This window comes from Larus michahellis, chromosome 1 (assembly GCF_964199755.1).
Source record: "Larus michahellis chromosome 1, bLarMic1.1, whole genome shotgun sequence".
NCBI classification, from domain to species: Eukaryota; Metazoa; Chordata; class Aves; order Charadriiformes; family Laridae; genus Larus; species Larus michahellis.
In genome coordinates, this window is record NC_133896.1 from 155,921,715 (window position 1) to 155,949,082 (window position 27,368).

A 27,368-nucleotide genomic window follows, 5' to 3' on the forward strand; every position below is an offset into this window, starting at 1 on the left:
TCAGCAAGCAGGCCTGAGAGTTTTTCTGGCTGGTGTCTCCCTGCCTTTCTGACTTCAGCTCCCCAAAATTCAACTACTGCTTTTGCTCCCACAGAGCCTAACGTCCTGTGGTCTTACGCTTTTGTCAAACACTGGTAGATGTTTGGCATCTGATTTATCTTCATGAATAAGAGAAACATATCAGAAAGGGACGTAGGAATGGTTGTAGAGTCAGACGGTGCCACAGTACAGTCTCTGGCAGTGGCAAGTCCCTGGGGAGGTCACCAGGAATGAGCAGAATAAGGACAAGAACATGGGAAGCACATAGCGATACAGCTCCAGAATAATCTCTCACCCGCCAGGTGTCCCTGAATTGAGTCCCCCAGGAGAACTCAGGGTTCCAGGTGGCTGGTCTGTAAGTAAGTACTGACCCATCAATCACATCAAGGCTTGTTCAGTCCTAGATTGCAATCAACATATTTTGTAATGTTGAGATCCAAAAAGTTTCTTGAAATTCCTGGGTGAGCTCTTACATAATTGTAGCTGCCTCAAGGGCTGGGAGCCAAGCCAAGTCATCTCAAGAATCCCTCTGATGTCCAGGAAAAGTCATTCACAATCTAGAAATACGTTTCTTTTTAGGTAACTTTAAATGGCATTAAATGAAGGACAGCATCAGCCAGCCAAAAAACCTCGAGCAGATTCCTACCAAAGTGTTATGATATGCTGCCTTTATAGCAACGCCTGTTCTCGCTATTCCATGCGTTTCTTCCCACTCCTGCCACTAAAACAGCAGTGGTTTGCTGCCTTTGATTCTGAGAACTGAACAGGTGATAGAGAAAAGATTTTTAAATGCTGGACCGCTTCCTGGATTTGATTCACAATGTAAACACAGAATACATTTGTATTAACACAACTGAGGAAGTGGCACAGGGATAAGTAGATTCCTACGGGCAGGGCAGGACTACTATAAACCAGTATTGTCATTAGAGCCGACATGCCATCAGATCATAACTGGAGAGTGCAGGAAGAAATACTAACGTTTATCAATCTTCTGAAATATTTTGTCAATGAAAATAGTAGTAACAGCAAAAAAGGAAACAACACAAGGCTTACATCTGTGCCCAACATTGGACAAAAGGCCTAATTTGCTAGAAGACATTTTGCCATCTTCCATGTAGCAATTGCCACAATATCTTACTAGAAAACTAGGTTTACCTATGCTGGATTAAAAAAACCCAAGCAGATAATGCTATAGAGTAAAAAGGAGTTCAGCTCTTTGAGAATCTGTTGGCAATGGCCTTCTGGCTGCTCTGTGTGCAGCAATAAGCCTTTGCTGTCACTTCATCCATGAGATGGTCTTCTTGGTTACAGTCAGCCAGGATACATAAGCACTGATGTAAAAATAGCAACCTAAAGGTCCTTTAAAGGATGAGACTTGCCTAATGCAGTAGCTGGTGAGACACACTCCTTATAGGGTCTTAGTTGGCCAGAGTCTGCCCAGGAAAAATCTCTGGCTTACCTCAAACATAAAAAGTCACCTGAACCACACACAAACTACCAGATACCAAAAGAAAAGAAAACCCTATGAACTTTATACCCAGCCACGCTGAAGGAAAGAGACCCAGCGGTTCCCAAATGTGCAGGCTTCCCAAATTATTTTTTTTCCACACTCTGCTTGGATAAAGACTTTTCCACTTAAGACTCATGGCTCACCCTGTGTTTTTCAGGACAACATGCAACTTTGGGTGAAGTGCTTTAGAACTAGGAAGTAAAACATTTTTGTTCACCTTACTTTCTAACGTCTAAGAAAATATGGGACTGGTATTGAATTCTGCACTGGACACATACTCCAATCCATGTTAATATATGGAATCGTAACTTGGGCATCTGTAGCTTTCTCTGTGAAGCCACAGAACTATTCCGGCCGTCACTGGGACAGAAGCAGACTTCTTAGGATACTGTGTTAGTGTTCATAGAAAAGCAAGGGATTGCCTGGACCCAACCATATTTCAACAGTGAGAGCGTGTGCAATTGCTGTTAAAACACAGACTCTTCCCCTAGCTTTTCCTCCCCCAATACCCTTGAATTTTAAAGCGCAGGTGCGTCTAGAAGTTGAGTTCGTGTTCAGTAGTGCACAGGTATGTGGAAAACAGCCAATACCCTGGATCAAACTACGTACGTGGCCTGCTTTGGTGCGATGAAGTCTCCCTGATCCAGATGGGGATTCATGAGAGCAGTATCAGGAAAAGAGGCAAAGAACGAAGACATAATCAGTCACAGCAAAAAAGTCTGCCTGAGCAGCGCAGCAAGCGAATAAGAAGGCAAAACAAAGAAAAAGGAGTATTAGCATTTTGATTCACTAGCAGGTGTCTCAGATTGGCTAATAAGAATCCTTGGATAAACAAAGGCCTTCCCCCCTAGCAATTTCTTCCAAGTAGTGGTGTCTACCAAGTGTATATTCCTTGGGATTCAGAACCTGGCCGCTGAGAACTCAATGAGCCATGAGACAGATGAAGTGGGATGAGTAGTAGTCATTTATATTTTCCAGTTTATGTGAAACTCTATGCAAAATTACACTCAAAATATTACATTATCAGCCCATCCTTTGATATCCATTGATCGGCAAAAGTTTAAGACAGACAATGTTTACTTTTAATTAAGAGGACCATTAATCAAAAAAGATGGACTACTGGAAAGCAAAAAGACAACAAGGTTTCAATACAGGTACTTGGATTCAGCCCTTGTCTCCAGTTAGTTATATGAAGTGCCAAAAAAAGGTATAGGAAATACTTCATGAATCGCACTAAAACGTCAGGGATTTTTATACCTTGCCCCAATAAACTGGATGAAAATTATATCCCAATAACCAAACATATGTTTTATACTAAAAGTATAACTGTAAACACGTTTAAATGTTAACACGCATGTACTGAGATTCAGTGTAGAAATTACATTTTAGACCAATGATTTTATTTCACTAAAACAAAAATAATTTTTGTATTCCATAAAAAAATCTTTTGTCTACAGAAAAATTGCCAGTTCTTGAGTTCTGAAGTACTTCACACTAAAGTCTGGACGGCTAAACTTCAGGAAATCTATTCTAAACATTAAATGCCAAAACCTAGCAGTCACAGAAGAAAGTATTATGACAGCTTGCAGCATTAAGTTTTTAATTTTAAGCCCCACACAGTGACATAGGTGGAAGAGGCAAGAAGAGAAGGGAAGAGAAAAATTTACACAAAATACGTTCAACACTCATGCTAAGAAGGCAGACAGACCTGCCCTCTGTAGTGCATGGACAAATCACTGCTGCGGTTTCAGAGGCATACACTTTACTTCTTCATTTTGCAGTGAACCAATGACATTTAAAAATACCACACTTTAGAGACTTGTAAAAACTGTGTATGTGTATTATTCAGTTAATCCTTTGCATTGACAAAACACCTATGTGTGAAGTGAATGACTATGGTCCCTACAGTAGTACACCGTGGCTTACAACTCTGTTATAACACTAATTGCAGGTAAGTTTGATTTATCTTAATGTTTACACAATTCAAGTTTGTTGTCTAGTCAGCTTACCAAAAACCAGTTCTTAAATGATGTTTCAGTAATACGATATAGAATAACGATAAAGAACTGAAATTAATTGAAGTATAATAAAGTAATATGCTTTGTCATAAATTTAAAGCTTTGATGGAAAACGGTTGAAATTGCTCCTTAAAAGAATAAACATTTATAAAGTAGTAAGTATAAAACTTCATGGATTCTTTTGGTCTATTTACTAAGAAAGCATTCCTCACAGACAGGATGAAAACTCAGAAGCCACAATACTACTGTACTAGACTGGCTATTCAATTTTACAACATTGTTAACGATTCCATATCAAGTACTATTTTTAAACCTTCACAGTCTTATTGATGGCAGACACATGGCCAGTAAACAGTTTTAAGAAAAAAGTGAATTTATTTTTTACTTCATCATGTATGATTCATTTTCTAGAAATAGTCCGTCATGTATACTGTTTAATCATCCTTAAGGCAAGCATTATTTCACTGGTGGTAAGTACAGAGTAGTAGTTTGAATTCATATAAAAATAGCAAATCCTTTAAAGTATAACACCATAACAAAAATGCTAAAACAAACATATTACACTTAGACAAAATGAGCTCTCCACCAGCATTTATGGTCACGTACTATGGTCTGACATTGATGTTTCTAACATCATATCACTTTCATTCATTTCAATCTCAAATGTTTCTTCCAATGGGCGACTCGTATCTGTACTTTTCCTTTGATGTGACGTCTCTAATGTTACTATGCCACTTTCGTCCAGGGTTTGTCTTTCTATGTCGAATTCTCTGAAATCCCAGGGAGGTGAAATTATGTTCTTTAATGTCTTCATTGTGTGTACATCGAAGTCATAACATCTTAATTTGTCTTTGATCTCTGTTCCTAGGAAAAAAGTCAAACCATTAGTTTATTCCAAGTGAACACTTTCAAAAACGTATCTCAAAGAAACTATGATGCAAAAGCTACTCTGATTCTCTGCTTTCAGACCAACAGGGAGCTGTTGCTGTTTAATGACTGAAGTTGAATAGAGTTGTTGTGAAAGAAATCCAGCAGCCTCCTTTTTGGAAAAAGCGCACAATATAAGAAATACAACTCAGATTCAAAAGTCTGTTACGAGAAGTAATTGCCAATTCCCTTCCCAATTCTCTAAGAGGCATTTTTTGTTGTTTAAGTTACACACAGCATGGTTTGCCTTAATGCACATCACACAGCTGTGTGGTTCTTCCAGATGTGTCAACCAACTACATATGGAGCAAGACAATGTTGAGAAGAAACATCTGCTTCAACTGCATAAAAAATCAGCAGGAAAAGCAATAGAGCACAGATGGCTTTTACTGGATTCAGCCTCATTAACATGCTTGACAGGACATCAACTGTTCATTACAGATAGATCACTTAACTTCAATGAAGCTGAAACACGTCACTATGAAGTTTTTTTTGGGGGGTGTGTGCGTAGAAAGCTTTCATAGAACATTTCAAACTATGGCAATATAGTGTATTATTGTTATGGAGCACTTTTTTTTTTTTAATCATATGCAAAGCTCTATTTTTGGAAGCAGATTAATTTGTCTCTGCCTCCAGAGATTATCTGAGAGCAGAGTTTTGACATAGTGAAAGTGACTTGCCCAGATCTCTCTACGGCAGTAGTAGCTATAATCAAGTCTTCTGACTTTCTAACTCCATGGTTCTATTTTATTTTTTCCACATTCCCTTTGGTTTCTAAGCTGCCACAAATCAATATTTTCTACAAAAGAAACCATCAGCACTTCCAATGGCAAAGAGTTTCTGTTCTGTATACTGGTAAGAATTTACTTTCATGATGCTTACAAAAAAAACAGTGGTCATCTGCAGTTGTTGATAAGTTCTGACTCATTTACCCATTAAAAAAAAAAAGCCACAACAAAACTCAAACAAAAACATACTCTACTTTGTAAGTTAACTAGGTAACGGTAGACATTCTTGCTGTCTCCTCTCAAAGGACTCAATGACTTTAAGAGTCATGTAAGTGAAAGACTTACCAATGTAGGCTTCAGAATCACCAATATACATTTCTATGCAATGTCCAAGCATCGTGACTGAAAATGTGTCATCCCTCCTAAGACCAAGGGCCTATTAAAAAAGAAACAGTAAAAAGTATTCAGAAGCAAATAAAACCATTTACATCTTAAGTCCACGATGGTTCTGAGTTTGTTGGTTTTTGTTCCTCAAAAATGGTACCAGAGCATAGTCTTCACTGTAAAGCAAAACACTGCACAACTAAAATAATGTTGTCATACGAACTGGCTGAAGCAGTAAGGAAGCAAAGCACAAAAAAAATCAGAAAAGGGTATGTATACAGAGAGAGAATCATTCACAAATCATCAAGTAAACATACTACTAAAATAATGATTATAAAATCTGTGAGGAAGTTAATTTTGTATAGTGAAGCTCCAATCTGTAACAAAATAGACTGAGACATGCTTGAAGTAATTACAACTAAAGCTACGTACTACAAGCTTCTAGGTAAATAGAACTGCAGCTAAACTCAAGCCAATCAGCTTGAATGCTGAAAATTGAACCGAGGAAAATGCACCATTACTCTATGAGACCGTGAAATCACTAAGACTGTCCTGCAATAATAATATACAAGTATCATATAATAAAGATAAATCTGAGACAACAGAAAACAGCATATCTTTAAATGTTGCCCTTTATATATACTACTTTATATATTCATTCATATATTCTAGTTCAAGACATAGGCTAGAAATATTTTAAATCATTTCAGCTACATGAGAAGTTTATGTACACAAAATGCATATGACAATTATAGTATTCAACCAATTTATGAAAAAAAAGGATCCAAGTACTAAGTTTCCCCAAAGTGGCCAATTTTACCTAATTAACAGAAAATTTAGGAATTTTTTTTTTTTTTTCAAAAATTAAGATTATAAAATAAACACTAATTTGGAGTCTGGGTTAATTCTGGTTCTCTGTTATAAAACCAAACCAGAAATAATAGAATCTGTGAGCAGCACTTTAATTTAAGGTAGTTACATACCGTATGAAAATAGTCGATTGCGCTTTCAAAGTTGCCCATTAGACTATGAATGTAGCCAATAGCAGAGTAAGTAGAAGCATTTTGAGGAATTAATACTAGAGCCTGGCGATGGTATTCCAGTGCTTCTTCATATTTCCTGTTTGGGTTAAAACACAGACAATCTTTTAGTAAGCTTCAGGGTGAGAGATGTTTATATGGTATTATATCGATATTTTCCTTAGCTCAGTGGCACATGATCCTGCAGGAACTTAAAAATTATTGCTTCATACTCTGAACATAATAAAATGCACAAAAGACTCATGGATATTGACAATTTTCTTCCCCGACATAATTGAGAAATCATTGTTCGCCTTATGTAGCACAACAGCTGCTTACAGCTAGGCCCCATTTGGAGATGATCTTAGCAATCTGATACGGTAAATTGCTTTAGATGTTTAATGCTGCTCATTTTAACATTAGCTTTCTTGCTGTAACTTTCATTTTCCTCCCCAGGGGAGCGAAGGAGCAGTAAGAGACTAAATCACTCATTGTTCAAAGTAAGAAAAGCTCTCCAGGCAGAAATTTCACAACCCTTAAGTGCTTCATACACTGGTACATTTGGCACTTCCATTTTGTTACTGTCTCTATCAGAAAAGATTTACACACATCCATAATTTCTTTCAAATCTTTGAAAATTATCCATTAATTAGATTGATTTTGTTATTGTTATTTTGTTATTTGTTATTTATAAAATGTCAAATGCAAACAAGGATTAAATGTACATTATGGCATTACTCTGAGAAATTAAATTGTCACATTTGACATCCTAGTACCAAGTTGTTAAAAATAAAGACAACCAATTGTCTATTCATAAGAAATTTTAATGTCTACAGTTACAATGAAATTATGCAAATAGCAACACATGAAGTGTTGGAGGGCATTAAGGAACAATTGAGGCAGAAAATTTATGCAACTGTTTGCTTGCTGCACGAAACTTTCCCATGACTTGAATTTTATTTTCATTCGTAGTGTTTACCTGTCCAATTAACTACCACTGTATTTTAATATGCTGCTCTCAAATTTCAACCACATAATGCTAGCGAGTAGATATATATCCAGTAGGTTTTTTCATAATACCAATAGCATGTATTATGAACACTAGCAAATTAATTACAGAATGTTTTTAAGTTGTCAAAGCACACGTACGGCTGCCTAAATTCTCAACTTGGTTTTCCTGAAAGATGTTTCACAAGGATGTAGAAATACATTAGGTTGGTTTTCTGAACCTGAACAAGTAATACAATGCAAGTTGCCTTAAGTGTGATGTAAGCGGTTACTAACTTATTGTAGAAATTAAATAAAGACAAAAGGAGTTATAACCGAAACAAGTATTTGAAAAAACCTGCAATTATACACATGAATAGATTCTAGAAGCAGTGCCTTTTGTTTGATCTTGGCAGAAGGGGTAACTATTATACATCCGTATTTCATAATGAAAATGAAGACTAATCGGCAATTCAAGCACAAAGCAATTACTAGCAAACCCAAAGCAGAAGTACAACTTATATCTACCATAATCACATTCTCATTAGCAGCTTTGAAACAAAAATTACAGTATACACCAACTGGACAATTAAAACCATGACATTAAAAAAAAAAAGATATGGTACTGATTAAACAAAAGAAAACACTCGTTAAAAAGAGATTAAGGTAATTAAAGAGAAAACATTTCTCTGTTAAAACTGTTAAAGCTTGCATATGTACTTTGCACTTTCTTTTTCTCTTCCTAGAATGGAAATATGAAATAGTTCTGTTCTCAAAAACCATAAAGCAGTATTTTATTGCTGTATTAATGTTCCTGAGTATTTCACTTCAAGAAAAAGAAACAAAAGCACTGATCCAAGCAGTTAATTGTCACAAAACCACCTTTATGTTAATTAAATCAGTGGACATATTCAAGTATGTCATGACTGGGACAGCAGCCAGTTCGAATTCAGACCCACACAAGGATCTAAAATCCTACGACCAACTTTCTATCTAATAAGAATCAATAGTTAAGGAAAGGCTTTCACATTAAGCACTTTAACTTGCATGTAGTAAACTGGATATAAGGGGTGATTAATGTATTTACATTCACAAGTTGATTTAGGGAATCTTGTTCTTACAAGGTGCTTCTACACTGCTCTCATGTGGTACAATCTTGATATAAATGAGAAGTAGGCCTAGAGAAAACATATTTGCGTAGTATTCCAGATAAATGTAGCTCCAGTACTTTCTGCTTACTTGAGCTTTCTGCAGACGTGTCCTAAGTTGTTCAATAAAGGCTCCCACTTATCAACTGTTACCTGCAAAATAATGCAACAATTCAAATAACTGCAGCTTCCCAGACTGTAACTCAATTTTGTCTACTTTTAAAAAAACCAACCAAACATACAAATGAACAAGACAATTCATCCATGACCAAGAAAAATATCACAAGCATTTTCAGTTCTTTTCAAAGCACATATTTAAGCTCAAAACATTTATTCAATAACTCGCTCTTCTAATTTTTCCATTCCCCAAACCCAATTAAATTTATTTAAAGGGTCAGTGATAGTAAAACTTGGATGCAAACCAAACATAATTTGTTTTCTACTTAAAAAAAAATCACGTCAAGTCTCTCAGCCTAGGAGCACTGAAGAGCCCTCAGATTAGGTGTTTCTAAAATAATCATGAAGGTCTTTTTGCTGTTTTCTCCATAGTCTAACTTCACCTGCTATAAATAAATTAGCTCATTCATGAGGCACACAGAAGACATTTCCACTTTATAGAAGCAATTTCATTATCTTGAAAGGAGATGCCGTGTTAACAATTATAGCACCATGAGTTGGTGTCGTCATTAACTAAATTTAAGCTAAAATTTGAGAAAACCTATCGTAAAATTCACAAGAAGCCTGTCACAAGGTGGTACTACTTTCATTAAGGCATCTTAAGTTACGCTAGTACAATGTGTTTCTTTAGACAAGATGACAACACAGAAATAAAATAAACGGTACTACCAGTAAGTACAAACTCATTTGTGTGTTTAGGCGTTTAAAGAATCAGGGTCGTAATGGTTGACTTTTGATTCACAAAAGCTCCAGAACTACAAGCACATTTCCTAATAAACTTCTTGCCAGTGATTATTTTGATTACTTTCAGGAAGTTCGTTAAGCATCCCTGGGCCCATTCCCCCACAGTGGCTCTATCTGATAGAAAGAAAACAAATCCAAACCTACAGGATTATGTCCAAACAAAAATGGAAGTCATTCAAGAAATGGCTAACACTTAAGGTGGCAGAAACCATTTTCACATGTGTGCCCTGTTCCACCCTCAGGCCAAGAACCACTGGTCTACTCAGACGCAAGACCGAGAATGAGACCTGGATTCCACTCTCCAGTCAGCACTTATTTTCATTTCATACAGAAACATACTTTTTGCCTTTTCCTGTAGCGCTGAATATAATGTGTGATGATTCTCATGTAACAACCCAACATACACAATTACAAGTAGATGGCCCAAGTTTTAAAGTCAAATTTATATTGTATTGCTTCTACCTTAAAATAAGCATATTTTATCAGAAGATATTACAGAATTTCCTGGAGTTTTACAAATTTATGATCATGCACGTTATTAGGAAAATACCTCATTTCCAATAGCTTTGATTTTTTCCAGTGCATCAAGAAACCACTTTTCTGCAGTTTTCCAGCTAAGAATTGACAGGGTGAGGGGACAGAAATGTAAATTAGTTTCATTAGTTTTCATTAGCAGTATGAGCAAACTGTATTATAAATAACAGTCTTTTGACATTATTTTGTCATATGAGTGAAATTAGCTGTAAGAAACCGTAATTTACGTTTGGCTATATTTTGCATGTGCTCCTAAGAGCTAACAAGACAAAGTTAAAAAAATCAGAAGCAAACCAAGAATATTCACTAAACAGTTCTTATATCTTTTAAGATTTTTCAGACTATATCTGGAACCTCCTGAGCTGACAAAATGTTTTGCTGTATAAAGTTTTATAGCATGTGTGCACTTGTGTGTGCACACTGATGCCTTTTCAAGGCACGGAACTACCCAATGACAGACACACACAAGACAATAACTCATCTCTGCATGTTCCTCAAGCGTTAAATTCTTTCCTCATTCGATCTTAAACAAGGAAGAACAACATAGAAAGAAAGGATTTAGGATAAACACCATCTAAGCTAGAACCAAAAGAAACTTTGTATTCTATAGCTCGATATAAGCACTTCAGTACATGTATTGGCACATTACACTTCAGAATAATCCATGTTTAAGCTCATATTTAATCTCCTTTTGCAAGCTTACTCTCCATTTTGAAATGCGACCACTCCAACTTCATGCATAACAAAAGGGTCTTCAGGTGCAATGCTTAAAGCTTGGCTGAAAAACCTTTCAGCTAACTTTGAGTTGTTGGTCAAACCATATTCCAGTCCAATATAGAGCATCGGCAAGTGACACCTATAAAAAAACCCACAAGTATCACACACATATCGGGAATGGCATCACAAACTATAAAGAAATGCCAACTGTGTTTGCATATGTTTATGTATATCCAAGTAAAAAGCTAATTTAAATGGACTATTAACCTAAGGGGCAGCTTAAAAGACTTTATATATTTCTTAGTTATCGACAAGAATTTGAACTCCAGTGCATAATCGTAACTTGCTCTGTAAGTACATGTATTTTCCTCAGTGCTTAAGTTAGTTCTGAGTTTGTTTTTTTTTTTTCTCCCTAGTATGCTTCCTACGTTTCACTTACAAATGGAATGTGGGAGAAGTAATAAGAGAGGGATTACATTTACCAATAATTACAGCCAAATACAATAATTTGATATACAATATGACATGATTAAGTCCACTGCTCATTTTACAAACTTCTTCACAGCACTGGACAGCTGTTCAAGATACTACTATACAGCAGTTTATGACCTGGTATGACAGACACGATTCACAGATTTCAGAGAACTTTCAGGTAGAATATAGATTACCTAAATATAAATCTTGACTTAGATCTTAAAAAAATTACAACAATAATCAAGTACAAATAATGCAATCAAACACAGATGATTACATTAGTTTTTTCCTCCTTTGTTCTCTACCAGATAATTGTTGCAAATGTATTCCCACTGTTTAAAGTGATATAGGTCAACATTCTACACTAACTATGGATTAATTTTAATTTTTCTGAGTATGACATTTTTGACATACCCTTTCATGAGCTGTGCAGCTGTGAAGTATGCAGCCATTGCTTGGTCATGCTCACTTTCAACTGCAAATGAATGTCCATATGCTATCCACGCAGGTCCATAGGTTCTCTCAAGTGTAGTAGCTTTGCTAAAAACAAGAGCAGGGTACAAACACACACATATACGAAATCAACTTTCATCGGCTTCAGATGGCTACTCACATAGCAATGCTGTGCCACATAGTTAGGTATCTATTAAGATAATCTTCTTTAACAACCAGTGGCAAACAAAGTTTAAAAGTTCAAGAAACTATTTAGCACTTTCAAGTATCACATTTTCAAGAATTCAGTGTATTATTTCTATTGCTGTTCATGGACAGCAGGAATTATTTGATATTACTGAACATGAATAATGATATAATAGGTGAATTGGCCAAAATACAGAAAGAGCTAGTAGTGACTCATAATGTATTACAAAATACATTACAAGACCTTTTCTCTGCTTTACCCTGAATTCTGATTCCCCCTCCCCACCCCCAACACATGTATAGACCCCTCCTGGCTAGGGATGCTTGCAGATTTAATAAAGATGGTTTTTATTTCACCACTAAAACCACCTATGTCACTCCGGACAGCCTCTTGAAGAATTTCACACTACTACTTGTCAGGAATTTAAATAGCTTACTCATAATAACCAGACATTTAAACAGTCTAAATTACTAACCCATCTTTACATATATTGTCTATAAAGGTCTCAAAGAAAAATAAAAGCCTTACAGGTTGATTTAGGCTTTCTCATCTGAGGCTTACAGCCCTACTTCACAGCAAGGTCCTGCTCCCCAGTGCTGATAACAATACACACACAAAAGACCTACAGGAAAGAGCACTGGACTGACTGACCAACCTAAAAAGTCCAAGGCTGCTTGTGCACAGAAGGAACTAGATGGCCAAATGTCAAAATTTTCTACCTAACTTCCCTTTCAGATATGAACTCAGGAGAATACCTGAGTGTCCTTAAGCTAATAACTGAGGCTTGATTGCCTAGCTGTTGTTAGCTCGGCAGCACAAGTGAATGCAGGGACTACACCTGCCCCTAACAGGAAGGTGACTGCCAAAAGAGATTCTGCATAAGTCTGTATGGCATTAAGTATCTAGAAGGTTGAGGTCTAAATTGATATACCAAAAAAAAGGGTGTCAAAAAAAGGAATATTTTAGTAGTAATCAGTTTACCAAGACTTCTGTTTACTTTATGAGCTTACAAAAACCTGTGAACTTTAAATATTTATTTAGTGAGTGAGCAACAGACTAAGTAAGGAAAGCCGCAAAAAAAATGTATTTTACCTGAGATATCTTCTGGCATGTTCATTTTTGTGGCCAACCATGAGATAGTAGCATCCTACTGCAAACCATGATACCTACACGTTAAAATCAAAATAGAACATAATTAGATATATCATACTGATTTTAGTGAAACATCACCATAGGTGATGCAAAATAGAGGAACAGATTATAGTTAGAGAATTTTCACTGAAATCACAGTCAGCTTTTCAAATTATTTGATATCGCAGACGAGCTAGAACTGCTGGCATGTACTTCTCTAACTGGTTTTGTTCAGCCTTATGAAGACAGCGCTAAGTGGAATATTTATTACTGTCTTCAATTATGGTAGGGAATACAGAAGACAGCGCCAGAGGCTTCTCAGAGGGGCAGTGACAGGATGGGAGGCAATGGGTACAAGTTGCAACATGGGAAATTCCGACTGAGTAAAAGGAAAACAATTTTCACTATGAAGGTGATCAAACATTGGAAAAGGTTGCCCAGCGAGACATATACATTTATTACCGTAGCATTTGTTTTAAATTATTATTCAACGTGAATGCCTCGCATTGAATATATTTTACAGGTATTTTGTTTTAAAAAAAGAACCTTGGTATAAGAAAATTACAATGCATAGAAAAGAAAAGGAACGAACCACTTTTACTAGCTGCAGCCAGAAACAGATTTTGAATTCTGCTGCTCAAACTATTACATTATAGCTTTTATGTGCTTTCACCTAGAAAAAACTACCTAGTAATGAATGCTTAGAACAACTTACAGGATTATTTGGGTACAAGTCCACCAGTTTGTGAGAAAGATAGAAAAGCTCTACATAGTGGGAAGAAACAAGAAAGGAAAATTAAAACGTGCTAAGCCATTAAGATGTTTCAAGCCCTTTAGCCTTCTATACAAAATATCCAGAACATCTAATGTTATTAATGCACAAGTGAACAAAAATGTTTTCTGTTTAGTGGTAATGCTTCAAACTGCCTCAAAATAGATTTGGGTTTGCAATTAACCAAAAAAAAACCCAAACAACCCATAAGTCTTCACAGCACATAAATAAGCAGCTATACAGCCCACCCCTTAAAGAATTCTGCAACCACTTAGGTCATTAACATACAGTAAAATAAAACGCCTGTAGTATTACACTTGAATGTATCTTGTCAAGGTAAAACACTATTGAACTTCCTACACCTAAAAGCTAATACGTACTGCCTAGATCAATTTCAAAGAATAGTCCTGTGCATTAATATGCTGAAAATAGGAGAAAGGCAAATAAATGATTGTATTATTTGTAATAATTCTAAGTGATTACTTTTCTAATAAAAATAATAATTCTAGTTACTAGAATTACAACTACTATAATTTACTATGGATTTTCTGACAACAGCAGAAATAATCAGATACAGGATAACAATTCTACTGCTATTTCAAAAGAAATAGCATTACAGTACATAAAATTTCTATTTCTTCAGAGCACAGCACTCCTAAATTGATGAGTTTGTTCTGGAGTACTTCGCATCAGTTATTGGCTTCAGAAAAATCAAATATGAAAGCTGGCTTACAAATATGGCTTACAAAATACCAACTTATTTACAAGATGCTTCTCAAGATAGACTTAGAAGAAAAATCAGTGTACTGGCCACATTTTCAGATGTAATTAACTGGAAAGTAACTGAAAAGTACATTTACTAAACTTTGAGAAGTACTAGTACACCTAATGACCTATTTACATACATACAATGCACCATCCTTCGACAGACTGCAAATCATATGAGCTCCTTATTTTATTTTCCAATTGGTTTTAAAGACATTCAACTCCTCACTTGCTTTGGATGTTTATATGCAGTCTGAAATGAGAAAAAGTCATTCCATCTGCAAGTACGCTGTTCTTGTAATTCCAACAAAGGTGCTGCATGATTATTAACTTCTTTGAACTAAAAAAAGGCCTTCACAACAGCAAAGGTGAGGAGAGTTCTAGAATTTTTTCTAATATGGGAAAAGCACATCCACCTACGCACACACACTGCTGAAAGAGTTCCTGATAGTTTAAATTAATATATTTTATTTTGTTGTTGAGCAGAAGTAGTACACCTAGATACAAAGCAGAAATCAAACAGAAATGAAGCAGTGTAGCTCACTAACTTTCGGGCTGCACTGCCCAGTGGTTAAAAGACAGTGATGCTTGTGATCATGAACGAATAAAGACTCCTTGCACAGCTACTTCCCCCGCCCCGCTGTCAGCTCTCAAACTCCCGTCTTTGCCAGTTACTACTGGTTTCTTGAAACTGCAGGTAGGAGGAAAAATACATGTAATTTTTTAAATGGTATATTAGGGGGTTTCTTGGCATCCTTAATTCTTTGTTAAAATTGAAGCTTTACAATCTTCTTTTCGCTCATACTAAATGTTATGTTTCTTACCATTCGCTTTATTAAGTTCCACAAGCGTCCCTATATGCACAGGTAAACAATTTGCATGGAAAGGATCTTTTTCCATCACTCTAAAAAAATAAAAAATCTGCAATGAACATTTCAAAAATTTTAATGTGTTATAAGCGAGCTGCTTTTATAGTGTGTAATGTTCCAGTTGATTTCCTCTTTAGGCACTGGAAAACTATTTGTGACTAGGAGGTAACTATTAACAGCATAATAAAGGCTATCTTAGGACCAGAAAAACAACTATTAATTTAGATTAACAGAAGAGGATAACTGAAAATTCTTGCAAGCTGAATATACGATTAGAAAGAGAGCATACAATGCACGCTTGTTTGCAAGTCACTTCAAATTTAACCATCAAACAGCAAGCAACATTTCTGTTTATCTTTTCCATATGTTTCACAGCAACTTTCAAGGAATAGTCCTCAGCTTTCTCAGCTTAACACTAAGCAGTATGCCTTAGGAAACATATTTATCTCAGTTAAAAATCTTGATTTCCTGCAGCGTTTAGAAACAGAAGAATCTCACAGACAACAGACTGCATGCAGGACATGGCTTGTAGGTGTGTACCCTTTTTGTAAGCATTGGCATTTGGTAAACTAAGCAGAGAATAAAAAGATGTCTTCAAATCTATTCACAGAATCTCTTCAATTAGAAGTACAATATTATGAATCCATTCTCAGAGAAGTACACCTTGAAATAGTCAAAAGCTCACATTTTTAAATAGTTTAAAGTATTTAAAATGAAAAGTATAAAAGAACGTGTAAACAAGGATATTAGATGCTCTCTTGAAGAGAGTCTAAAACTTCGAAGTTATATGAATTTCTCAGACTCTCATTTCCAAGCTCTAGCATTTGTGATAGTCTCCTCCTTAGGAGACATTTAGTCCTGCCACTTTCTGCTAGACAAGGTGTGGCAATTAAGTTTCAGAACCAAAAATGCAATAATACAAGTTTATTGACTTAATTGGAGTAATTTATTTCAATAGACTAATGATTTTACTCAGACATTTAAATTCACCCTGTCAGCATTCTCTACAGCCTTCCCACTGCCTGTACTCGGTTCCATGGGATATTATACATAGCGATGGCTTGCTTCAGCTAAGAGAAAGATGTACAAAAATGAAATAAAACCCCTTCTATTTTATACTGCTAATATTCTTAGACTATGTAGCACATATACAAAAATACAGTTTCTTAAAAAAGTAGTTGTCAGGCCAGCAGAAAAAGCAGCTCCACAACCACGTGTTCACGTTTACAGTAGTTGAAAAGCAATCCATGTTGTTGCTCTGACCCATCTGATAACCGAGCAGCAGTGTATGCCTGGGCTACATAGAAAGTGAGACACAATACTTGGCACATCAAAATTAACATAACTATTAATCAGCCAGAGAAATTATACTTCCTAACTAACCAACTGATGCAAACCTGTTCATTAGGAAGGCCAAACAAGAAGTAGGTACAGAACACACAAAACTGAAGGTACTAGAGTAAGGAAGAGGATGGATGAAGGGAAGTGCTGCACAGTGCTGATTAACTGGATTTTTGCTTTGGATATTTCTGCTACATATCATAAAAATAATGTGTCTTGCCAGACACAAACTACACATTCTACATACCTGAAGCTTTGTATCAAATGGTTATGTATGTCAATGCATTGAACAATGATATTTGCAGGCATAATTATTATACTACAGCATATAAGAAAAAACCCTCAAAGTTGCTCTGTATACTTACACAGAAGTAAGCTTGTAACACATTTTGAAATCACAGTTATAATAATGTCTTTCAGCTAAGGATACTACCACATCCAGGTTTTCCTGAAGACCATCCACTGATTCAGGAATCAGTGTTTCGCTGGGTTTATTATACTGAAAGACAAAAGAAACAACATCTGAATTCAATCTAAAATCAGATGGGAATTATACATAATATGGTATTATGTGGATATTAATATATTTAGTTCTAAAAGAATATTTAAGCAGCATTACGCTTCTTAAAATTCTTAAACAAAGTCCATAAGACACAAATTTGGTAAAATGGTTCTTTATAATGTACTTAAAAGCTCATTTAGAACATGAAATGTGCTTGCCAGTGTCAATATCTTAAGTGTAGGCTGTAAAAATGACTACACTATATAGTTGTCTTTTCAGTGCTCTCACATTATCTTTGGAAAAAATAGTCTGGAATAATGTTGTTATATCCTACTATTTTCAGGTAACTGACATTTTACCTACATTATTAGTGTTCTTTTTCCCCACCTAGAAGTTTCTCAAGAAATAAACTTAAGAAAAAAATAAAAATCAGAATTTCAAGTTGTCACCACACCAGAAAATAAGTTTACAGAAAACTATTATACTACCCCATAAAGTGATATCTACCGCATCATCAATTTTAAAATAATCAAAACTACAAAGGCCTTATTTTAGTCCAATGTTCAGAATAAATGGAATCCAAGAAAAGCTACACCTGAAGTCAAGATTTTCAAGCAATTCTCCAGCTTTTTTGTAAGTTTTGGGGTTTACCTTTTTCAATTTATTCTCAAATAAGAAGTGAAGCAATTCTTGTTCTTCTTCTGTACATTGTCTACTAAGAGGTAGAGATTCAAGAAGTTCTTTTTCTATTTGAATTAAAAGAAAAAGTCATATTACAGAAGAAACAGTAAGATCCAGCATTTTAAGAACTTAGAGATGCAAAGAATTTTATGATGCTCATCCCAAAACTACAAGGAAGAAAACAGTACAGATACACTCAAACCAGATAATACCACTAATTATGGAAATTAAAGATTGAATTCTTAGTTTTTCCTTCTACACTTTTAAATAAAATATAATAAAGATGACATAACACACTACTATTTTTATTTAATCTACATGTCAAATTTTATCGCTCAGAACGCTATAGTAAGTAATGCCTACTACAACTAAGCAAGCACTAGTAGCATTTTGTGGATTTAAAGCCTGAGAAGCTGAGAACACAGGAAAAACATTTTTTAGGCTGGGCAAAGAGCATGGGAGCTGCCAGAGTTAACAGTCAGGCCAGCTGGGTTTGTTTCTTTTAATTCTTAGCACTGCAGGACTGAAAAATAAAGTTCAAATGTAAATTTGAGCAGATTATAATTTTCACCGATTTCATGTGTTTTCTATTCTTAACATTTTAAAGTCTGTTACTTGTAGTATTGCTTTAGTTTTTATCCAGGAAAAAGGCATATTGAGAAAGCAGCTAAGTTTTACTTGTATTTGAGAAATACCACTATCCAGACCTTCTTGTGCCGTCAGCATATGGTGCGATGTTAAAAGATCAAATGCTTCAAAGCAGTAAACATCAAGCTTCAGGGCCTCTTTGTAGCTGTATGTTGCTAGGGTTCTATTATCCAAAGCATCATAGATCTTCCCTCGCAAAAGGCATATAGAGCTCTTGATCTGGTGGAAAAGCAGGGCTGGAGGTCAAAGACTGAATCAATGTTTGCAATTTGGTTTTGAGCACAAATCAAATGGGCTCCCTGAAAAGTAAAAAGCATTTCATGTATGATGGAACCTGGGTTTCTACTGCTGTCTTTAACTAAAATATTGTCTCTACTATCTTAAAAATATCAAATAAATGCTCTGTCAGGTTACCTACTGCCAAACAAACACATGCTTGAAGCAAGCAGAAGGAGTATAGAGTTTATCTTTTCTACTTCCGTCATCCAGCTCTCTGATATTGAGCTGTAAGCTACTTGTACTAAATTCCCTTCATATTCAATATAGGGAAATCGTCACTTTGAAAAGCAATTCATTTCTTTGTTGACTATTAAACCACATATTTCAGGCAAAACAAGAATGATTGCAGTAGAGATGAAAAAGGCAAATCAATGGACTCGACTACTTTGAGCAGAAAAATATATTCTTCTTTTCAAGCCAAAACATAGATGTTTCAGAAATGGAAGTAGTGAAAGATCATCATTACCATAGTTAAAGTTGTCCTAAGATGTCCAATACCTAACGTGTTCTTTCAAAACTCTCCAGATGAGTATTCAATTCAGTCTGAAGGCCACAGAAGTCTCGGCAAGTTACTTGCGGCAAGTTTACGTATTAGGCACCTATGCCATTGGACTAGCCACACAGACCAACTCTCTCAGGAATCCACCCACTAGAAACGGTATAGCTGCATTAATAACTAATAAACCTCAAGAGGCTGCTAATACTGTATTACTGCTGGTATTACTGTTACCAGCTCAGAGTCCAGTGACTCTTACTCTGGAACTACTATCTGTGCAAACTAATTCAATTAAGTTTGAAAAAGCTACATTCCTAGAGAGGAGTTTGATTTAAAATTTCTCATAGCAGTATGCACTTCAGTAGTTCTCTCCTTTGGCAAACCAAAGCCATCCTCACATTCATGAACTACATTATCACAAGCATTTGTGAAGGTAAGGCCTGATGGAAGTCGAGTTTTTTGGATGGGTTATTTTTCAGACAAAATTAGTTGTTTTCTGTCTGATTTCAGACAAAATCAGACAGTTTCCCAATTTAGTTCAATAATCAGCCATCCAAACACTTGGGCCAGAGTACCATGAAACAAGGAGCAAGAATGAACACCCAAATCTGAGGACTTTTCCCTTTGCTTGCAGTGGTAGTTTAAATATTCCCATTAAGGTGCACTGAAGTAACCTGGTCTAATCCACTTCTCCCTTAAGTCCATTAATATCAGCATTTGAAATAAGTTCACACTGATGATTTAACCCATTTCGCTACTTTAGTCTTACAGAGAAAATGCCATCTGTCCGTCACCTTCACTGTAGTTTTAGCTAATAAACTTTAATTGAAAACTCCATAAGTAAAGACTCTTCGCAGACTCTTCAGCCTCCCCGTGGTACTGATCCCTTTTAATTGTGTGCCTATAGAACATTTTTTCACTGAGCTTCAAAAACTTCACCTTCACATCACATAATTTTCAAGTGTGATCAAAAAATGTTCCACTGAGAACACCACTTCAGTGATTAAGGAAACACCTCATTAAAAATATCTAGAGGAGAAGAAAAGTTGCTTTGTTATCTCAGAATCTGCAGCCCAATTGAAAGAAGTATTAGTTTACATTATCAAGACTGAAATTGCAGCGTAGAGATAAGACTCTAAAAACCAATGCTAGATCATGAACTTCCTGCAAAGTGTCTGCAAATAATTTATGGGAGGTTGTTGAAAAGCACTGTTCATTTTAGCAAGCCAAGTTATTTTCATATACGCAAGATGACTTCTGACTGAAAGGAGAAAAATTCATCATTTTTGAAAAATACCTTATCCAAAAAAGAAAAACTTAAACACAGAGTTTCAGATTCATACAGCTGTAAAATCACTTTCTGACTTCCCACATTTTTTTCTTAGTTATAAAAAAAATTGTTTAAAAAAATGTCACTTACAGAGGATTGTGACATCTCCCAGTCTGTGGAAGAGTCTTTCAATCCACTTTCATCCTTGAAGTACTTTTCAAAAAGTCTTTTGTTGATTGGCTCTTCCATATCAAGAATATCCAGGGCCTGTTGATGTTCTTTTGCAGCATACTAGCCAAACATGTGCATGTAAAAAACAAGGTTGGGATTTGAAACATCTGTACATAAAGCACCAATAAACATAGTGTCACATTTCAAAGGCATAGATTATAATAACCAGTGCTTATGAGCAGGTTTTTCATGCATACATATTCTTACTTGGACATGTGTCATTTTATAATTGCAGCCAACTATTTAACTAGTCATCTATAATACGCACAAATTTATAAAATTAATATCTACAGAAAAATCTATTATTCAGCATTATGCAATCACAGAAGCAGATATGCTTCTAAAAAAACTTAATACAGGTTTTAATAAAATACAATGATCTTCTTCTATAAGCAGCACATTATTCTATTTCAAATTTCTATATTTAATCTACCAATTGGTTCGGTTGTCCTTTGAAAGCACTGCATTTTACTATTTATGTATCACATTTTATACAGAAGTATAAAGCTGCTAACTATATTTATACAACCATAAATCACATCTCCTCCGGTCAGACTACAACCAACCAATTAAAAATGTATATATGAAGACATGACACAAAAATTATTCACATTCTTTCCCCACAAATTATTAAAGAAGTATTTTCTTTCCTGGAAAAAAAGGTCAGTTGGATTTCTTTAGAGTAGTACCACAACAGATACTCCAGTGACCATACTGAAGGTTAAAGAATTAAGTTAACTGTCACAATATTTAAGCCTGTTATTCCAATGAACACAGAGATCTACATTGCCTGTCAGGTACCTAATCTTCACAAGATGCATACTTTATTTCGTTTGGTTTGTTTCCAAAAGAGGTTAGAACACATACTCACATGACATCTAGCTGCAAGGTAGCGACATGCTTCATATAACTGAAAGAAAAATTTCATACATATTAGTTACAAAGATAGAGCATGTTTATTTACACTGCTAGACTCCATTTTGCTCTCTCCTTTTTCAGTTGTATGGCTTCTTCACCCCTTTCACCTCCAAAAATCTTTCCTGACCAAAACAATTAAGTCTGTAACACTTTCTCTACTATAAAACTCTCAAAGGACACTTGCTCCACTCTGGCCTTCACCACTCATTAACAGAGAGGAAGGACAATTTCAACAACTACACCTGAAGTGACACTCCACCTTCCCATACCTGCCGCAGTTACATCCTTGGACCCCTTCTCTTTTCTGTGACCCTATCTGGGGACAACAGTTTCAATCTGTCCCATTGAACACTGGGATATAATTGGTTCAGATAACTACATCATGCGGGCTTTTTAATCACTTTTTTACCCATAAACCTTATCCTCTGATGGTGAAGAAGTCACTGTGGTTAGCAGCAGAGGTTTAAAAGTGGAGTAACAGTAGTAAGTCTTTGACTAAAATGACTTACCTTATCCAACTTACGCGATCGAAGGGCATGTGCTGCCCTATGATACTGAGCTGTTAGGTAAAGACATTGGGCCAACCAATAGATATCTTGTGGTTCCTCTAAAATAAAAGAACAAATTATAAGACATTAATTTATAATATATATTTAAACATTTTCATACAGAATATTCCATATTGCTTCACTAGAAAAGTATTTTTCCCCTACTCTAGCATCCTATTGAGTTACAAAGTTTAATTTTTTAAATATGTATCTATAAACAACTTGTAATATCTACCAGTGAGAGATTAAAATGAAAAAATAATCAGATTTTAACTTTAAAGACATCAGATAGTGCACTGGACAATGACTACAAAAAATCTCATATTAGAGGCGTGTCATGAGAAGGAGACAACAGCGATAAAGATCTGAAAAAAAAAAAAAGTAGCCTTTGTAAGTTACCCTGCCCTTGGACACAGGGCAGAAACAAACAACTCAAAATTGCGTGTCTCAAAAAAGACTGGTGGGAACCTAACAACAGTGAACGTGAAAGCACTAGCCTTCTACAGCTTGAAGTTATGATTGCAGAAGCACAGACTAGTAGTCTCCTGCTTTATTTGCAACCAAAGCTTTTGTGGGATCAAGCCCCTAGAATCATTTCAAGAAGTGTAAATGGACTATGGCTGTAGACACACATAGGCTACCAGCATCAACTCCCTCAGGTAAACGTGCTTGTCTTCTACTTGTAAATTCTACTTGGCACCCAGAGCACCAGTGAATCCTGTAGGAAACCACCGTTGACTCTCATGGTTATTTTGTTTGGTTTCTTTAGGTAGGCAAACCTTAAGGTTTAGCCAGACATTAATCATAGAATCATAGAATCTTAGGGTTGGAAGGGACCTCTGGAGATCATCTAGTCCAACCCCCCTGCCAGAGCAGGGTCACCTACAGCAGGTTGCACAGGAACACGTCCAGGCGGGTTTTGAATGTCTCCAGAGACGGAGACTCCACCACCTCTCTGGGCAGCCTGTGCCAGTGCTCTGCCACCCTCAAAGTAAAGAAGTTCCTTGTCATGTTTAGGTGGAACTTCCTATGCTCAAGTTTGTGCCCATTACCCCTCGTCCTGTTGCCGGGCACCACTGAGAAGAGCCTGGCCCCATCCTCCTGACACCCGCCCTTTCAGTATTTATAGGTGTTGATAAGGTCCCCCCTCAGTCATCTTTTTTCCAGACTGAAGAGACCCAAATCCGTCAGCCTTTCTTCATAAGTTCAAAAGGGACAGAAGATTGGCCCTACTCTATTTGGAAAAATTTCATGCCAAAGATCACAGAAAAGCACTTACACCAAACTCGAAACTTCCACATTTAGCCACACAGCTTAAAAAAACGCCGTCAAAACCAAACCAGAACACTATCAGAAAGAAGTTAATAATAAACAATGTAAAAAGTAACTACTTACCATGAGACAGTGAAGCTACTTTGTCTGCCCAAAACAGGGCACTTTGATACTGCTGCTGTAAAAGCATGATAGAAATAATTAGTATTTATTTGCGGTTAGGTTTCCTGGATTATTTTGAAATATACTGTACATCATTCACATTTAACATCTTATGTATGTGGTCTCTAATGAAAGTCACTTCACATTTGAGATCTTTCTAAGTTCAAAAAACAGTTTAAAAGGGCCAGTACTGTAACTTCTAAAGGATATAAAAAAGTAATTTGAGGTGGGATAGTTCATTTATTTTCCATGAAATGCAGATATCTTTGACCAAAAGGTATGCACTACATAAATATTGCAATAGGTCATTAGTTGATTTGCTATCACTGAAAAAGCACCAAGAGTCCCTCCCCTTCCAGTTAAGATCCTACATGTTAGAAGGAAGAGAATACTATATTAAAAAAGAGACATATAAATTACTTCAGGAAACTTCAGCAGCATCATCTCTGATTAAGAAATTTTCATTTCCCAGTCAAGATGCTTTAACCTCACACAAACCATAACCCCTATGTTAATTTCCCCTTACTTTTCGATACACAGTTTCACTGTTAAATCTGTAGTCTAGAAGAAGCAGGTGAAAGAGAGAAGACCAGTGACAACTACAGATCTGACAGAAGCAGAGTTTGCAGGTATATCTCACTAACTGAGCTAAAGTTGCCATCAGATTTGGGCTGCTAGGCAAAACCTCACAGAATTGGCTGGAATTACTCTCTGAGAAGATTAGCAGGGGCTACTGTTGTTCCTTTTTATCCTTCTCCATGCTATGAGGCATAACATGCTTCCCAGGATCTGCTGGACATCAAACAGATACCCTGCCATTGCAAGGACTTGACACACTAAAAAAGCCTTGATCACTTCTGCTCTTTCCCTCAGTGTTACAGTTGTGGAGTTTGTTCACAATCTTAGAGACTGTTTTATGCTTTTGGAGTAGAGGTTTGGCAGACTTTTCTGAAACGCACACTGATAGCATTCTAGTCCTCACAAATCACTACACTCCATGACTAAGTGGTCTCTTCTATCCTGCACTCCCATATTCCCTCCTTGATGGGGATTAAGAATGCCCAGCAAATCTGCCAGGAGAATAGTTTGGTTTCAATCTGCATTCCCAGGGGAAAAAAAAAACACAAAACAAAACAAAAAAAAAACCAACAAAAAACCAAACCCCCACATATGTAATAGCTGCCTACAAGAACGGATGTTTAAATAATTCTTTCAACACCACAAAAGAAAGTCATAACAGGCCACTATACAACTTTTGTTGAGCAGTTCTACAGTACCATAAACTGACTATATGACACAAAGAAGCAGTCCTATGTTCCTCCTCCTCAGAACTGCATAAGTGTGTCTATACAGCTGTGTGGCAAAGCAGCTTGGTGAACCAGCTTAACTCAAACGAGTGCAGCAAAACAAAACAATAAAACCCACTAAATTAACTTAGGTCCCCAACTAATCTTTCAGTCAGACTTGCTGGCCACATGCACAAATGTTTGTGCTAAGTGAAGGCATGGCTTTCTCTCAGTAGCCGGTGCCAGTACCAAGTGTCTGAACTAAAAACAAAGCAGTGCAGTTTCGTGCTACACTTAATCTAATTTATGAATGCATTTTTCCTCTTGCATTTGTTTGTTTGTTTGCCCTCCGGCAACATAATTGCCGAACCCATCAACAAATGAAAACAAGCCTGTCCTTCCCAATGGCAGCCCACAGCCTGGCAGCTCAGCACCTACAACCAGCAGGTAACCGTGGCCCAACCGGCACCGGCGAGAGAGGGACCCTGCAAACACGCCTTCGCTGCCGCTCCCACAGCGGGATTCCCTCCTCTTCCTCCTCCAGGCGAGGAAGAAGTCCCGGGCTCCCCCCGTCACCTCCATGTCACGCTACGAGGAGGCCACAGGCCCCGGCTCCCCGCGAGGACCGCACCGGCGCCGCTCCCGGCCCACCCCACTCCTCGCCCATCCCCGCGCCCTCCTTTTCCAGAGGAAACGCGGCGTTATTTCAAAATTAACTTCCTCTCCCCTGCCACAGAGGCTGGCACCTAAGCCCCGGGCCTTCCTTCCCGCCGGGAGCCGGGCCGCGAGGGGCCTTTTCCCCCGAGAGGGAAACCCAACCGCCCCTTCCCCAGCCACCCCACCCCGGCCCGGCCCGGCTCGGCGCCTCACCTGGTCGATGTACTGCCGCACCCGCTTCCTCAGCCGCTCCAGGTTCATCCTCCCGCCCGGTGTGCTGGGTGAAGCGGAAGGGAGGGATAGGGAGGCGACCCAGGCGCCAAGCCCGCCGCGCCGGGAGCGATGGCTTCTCCGCAGCCCGCCCGGCCAGCCAGCCGCCCTGCCCGGCGGTGCCGCGCTCAAACCCGCCCCGCTTCCTTCCCGTCCTCCCTTCCCGCCCTCCTTCCCGGAAACAGCGACCCGAGCGCATCGTTCCGGCAGCGCTGGGGGCCGCCCCGCGTGGTGTGGTGGTGGTGGAGTTGAGAGGAATTGTGACTTTTCTCCACAGTCCATCCCCAATAACTTTATTCCGAGACTCTTCTCAGCAGTGTTGAGGGGAAGGTTTGTCTCTGTGAGGGCCCCTATAGAGACCCGGGCCCCCACTTTGGCTACTGCGGCCTTGTGGTGAAAAGATTCCCTGGAGGCTTTGCAGTGATGGCAGTCGGCATGTCAGGAGGTTTTCTACGAGTCCTTCATCACCCAGTCATTTCTGGTATTACACAGATTTGGGAATCATTATCCACTAGGACATGTCAGCTTCTACTACTGAAAAACAGATAATGTGAAGAAATGAATTAAAAAGCCTGATTGGAAGTAATTCAGATGCTGGCCGAGGCCTCCTTGAGTGGTGATGCCTGGTAGAAGAAGAGCAATCGTATATTTGTGCCTTGATGGAGAGGGAAAACCTCTGTCAGAGTTACAGCGTGGAGAAGGCCACAAAGATGGCAGCTGGTCACAAACAGTATTCATTTGAGAAAAATGGATCCATGTGCCATCTCTTGATCTATTTGTGGTAGCTGCACTTTGATGTAAAACTTCTTAGAATCGTAGAATCGTTTTGGTTGGAAGAGATCTGTAAGATCATCAAGTCCAACCATTAACTTAGCACTGCCAAGTTACCACTAAACTACGTCCCTGAGCACCACATCTACACGTCTCTTAAATACTTTCAAGGATGGTGACTCAACCACTTCCCTGGGCAGCCTGTTCCAATGCTTGGTAACCCTTTCGGTGAAGAAATTTTTCCTTCTATCCGACCTAAACCTCCCTGGTGCAACTGGAGGCCATTTCCTCTTGTCCTTTTCTTGTCTTGTACTTGACTTCAGTGATTTCCTCCTGTTATTAGCTAGGTCAGATGTCAGGCTTTTGGGGCTGTTTCTTGCTGAGTGTGTGTGCTGCAGATGGCAGATAGACATTTTATGCCTGCAGAAAACATAGATTTGTTTTTCTTTTTCT

At 37.4% G+C, this 27,368-nt stretch overlaps 1 protein-coding gene across 1 annotated transcript; it reads right to left on the reverse strand.

Annotated features, from left to right (window-relative positions):
- Nucleotides 1–2,496: 2,496 nt before the first annotated feature.
- CDC16 (cell division cycle 16) lies at nt 2,497–26,309 on the reverse strand. The gene is made up of 18 exons (XM_074560766.1): nt 26,088–26,309; nt 23,893–23,947; nt 22,459–22,556; nt 21,903–21,941; nt 20,951–21,091; nt 18,815–18,974; nt 18,078–18,172; nt 17,290–17,423; nt 15,539–15,618; nt 13,893–13,942; nt 13,139–13,212; nt 11,821–11,946; nt 10,919–11,071; nt 10,232–10,295; nt 8,852–8,913; nt 6,590–6,725; nt 5,568–5,658; nt 2,497–4,431 (listed from the first exon to the last, which is right to left on the reverse strand). The coding sequence occupies exons 1-18, from the start codon at nt 26,133–26,135 to the stop codon at nt 4,166–4,168; spliced, it is 1,872 nt and encodes a 623-aa protein (XP_074416867.1). The 5' UTR covers nt 26,136–26,309; the 3' UTR covers nt 2,497–4,165.
- Between the last annotated feature and the right edge of the window lie 1,059 nt (nt 26,310–27,368).

Excerpts from the sequence above, each read along its gene's own strand:
- CDC16 (XM_074560766.1), bottom strand. The coding sequence starts at position 26,135 with ATGAACCTGGAGCGGCTGAGGAAGCGGGTGCGGCAGTACATCGACCAG. Across the intron at positions 22,557-23,892 it reads AGTAGCTTCACTGTCTCATG|AGGAACCACAAGATATCTAT; the intron begins GTAAGTAGTTAC and ends CTTTTATTTTAG. Across the intron at positions 21,092-21,902 it reads ACCTTGCAGCTAGATGTCAT|TATGCTGCAAAAGAACATCA; the intron begins GTGAGTATGTGT and ends ATGTTTGGCTAG.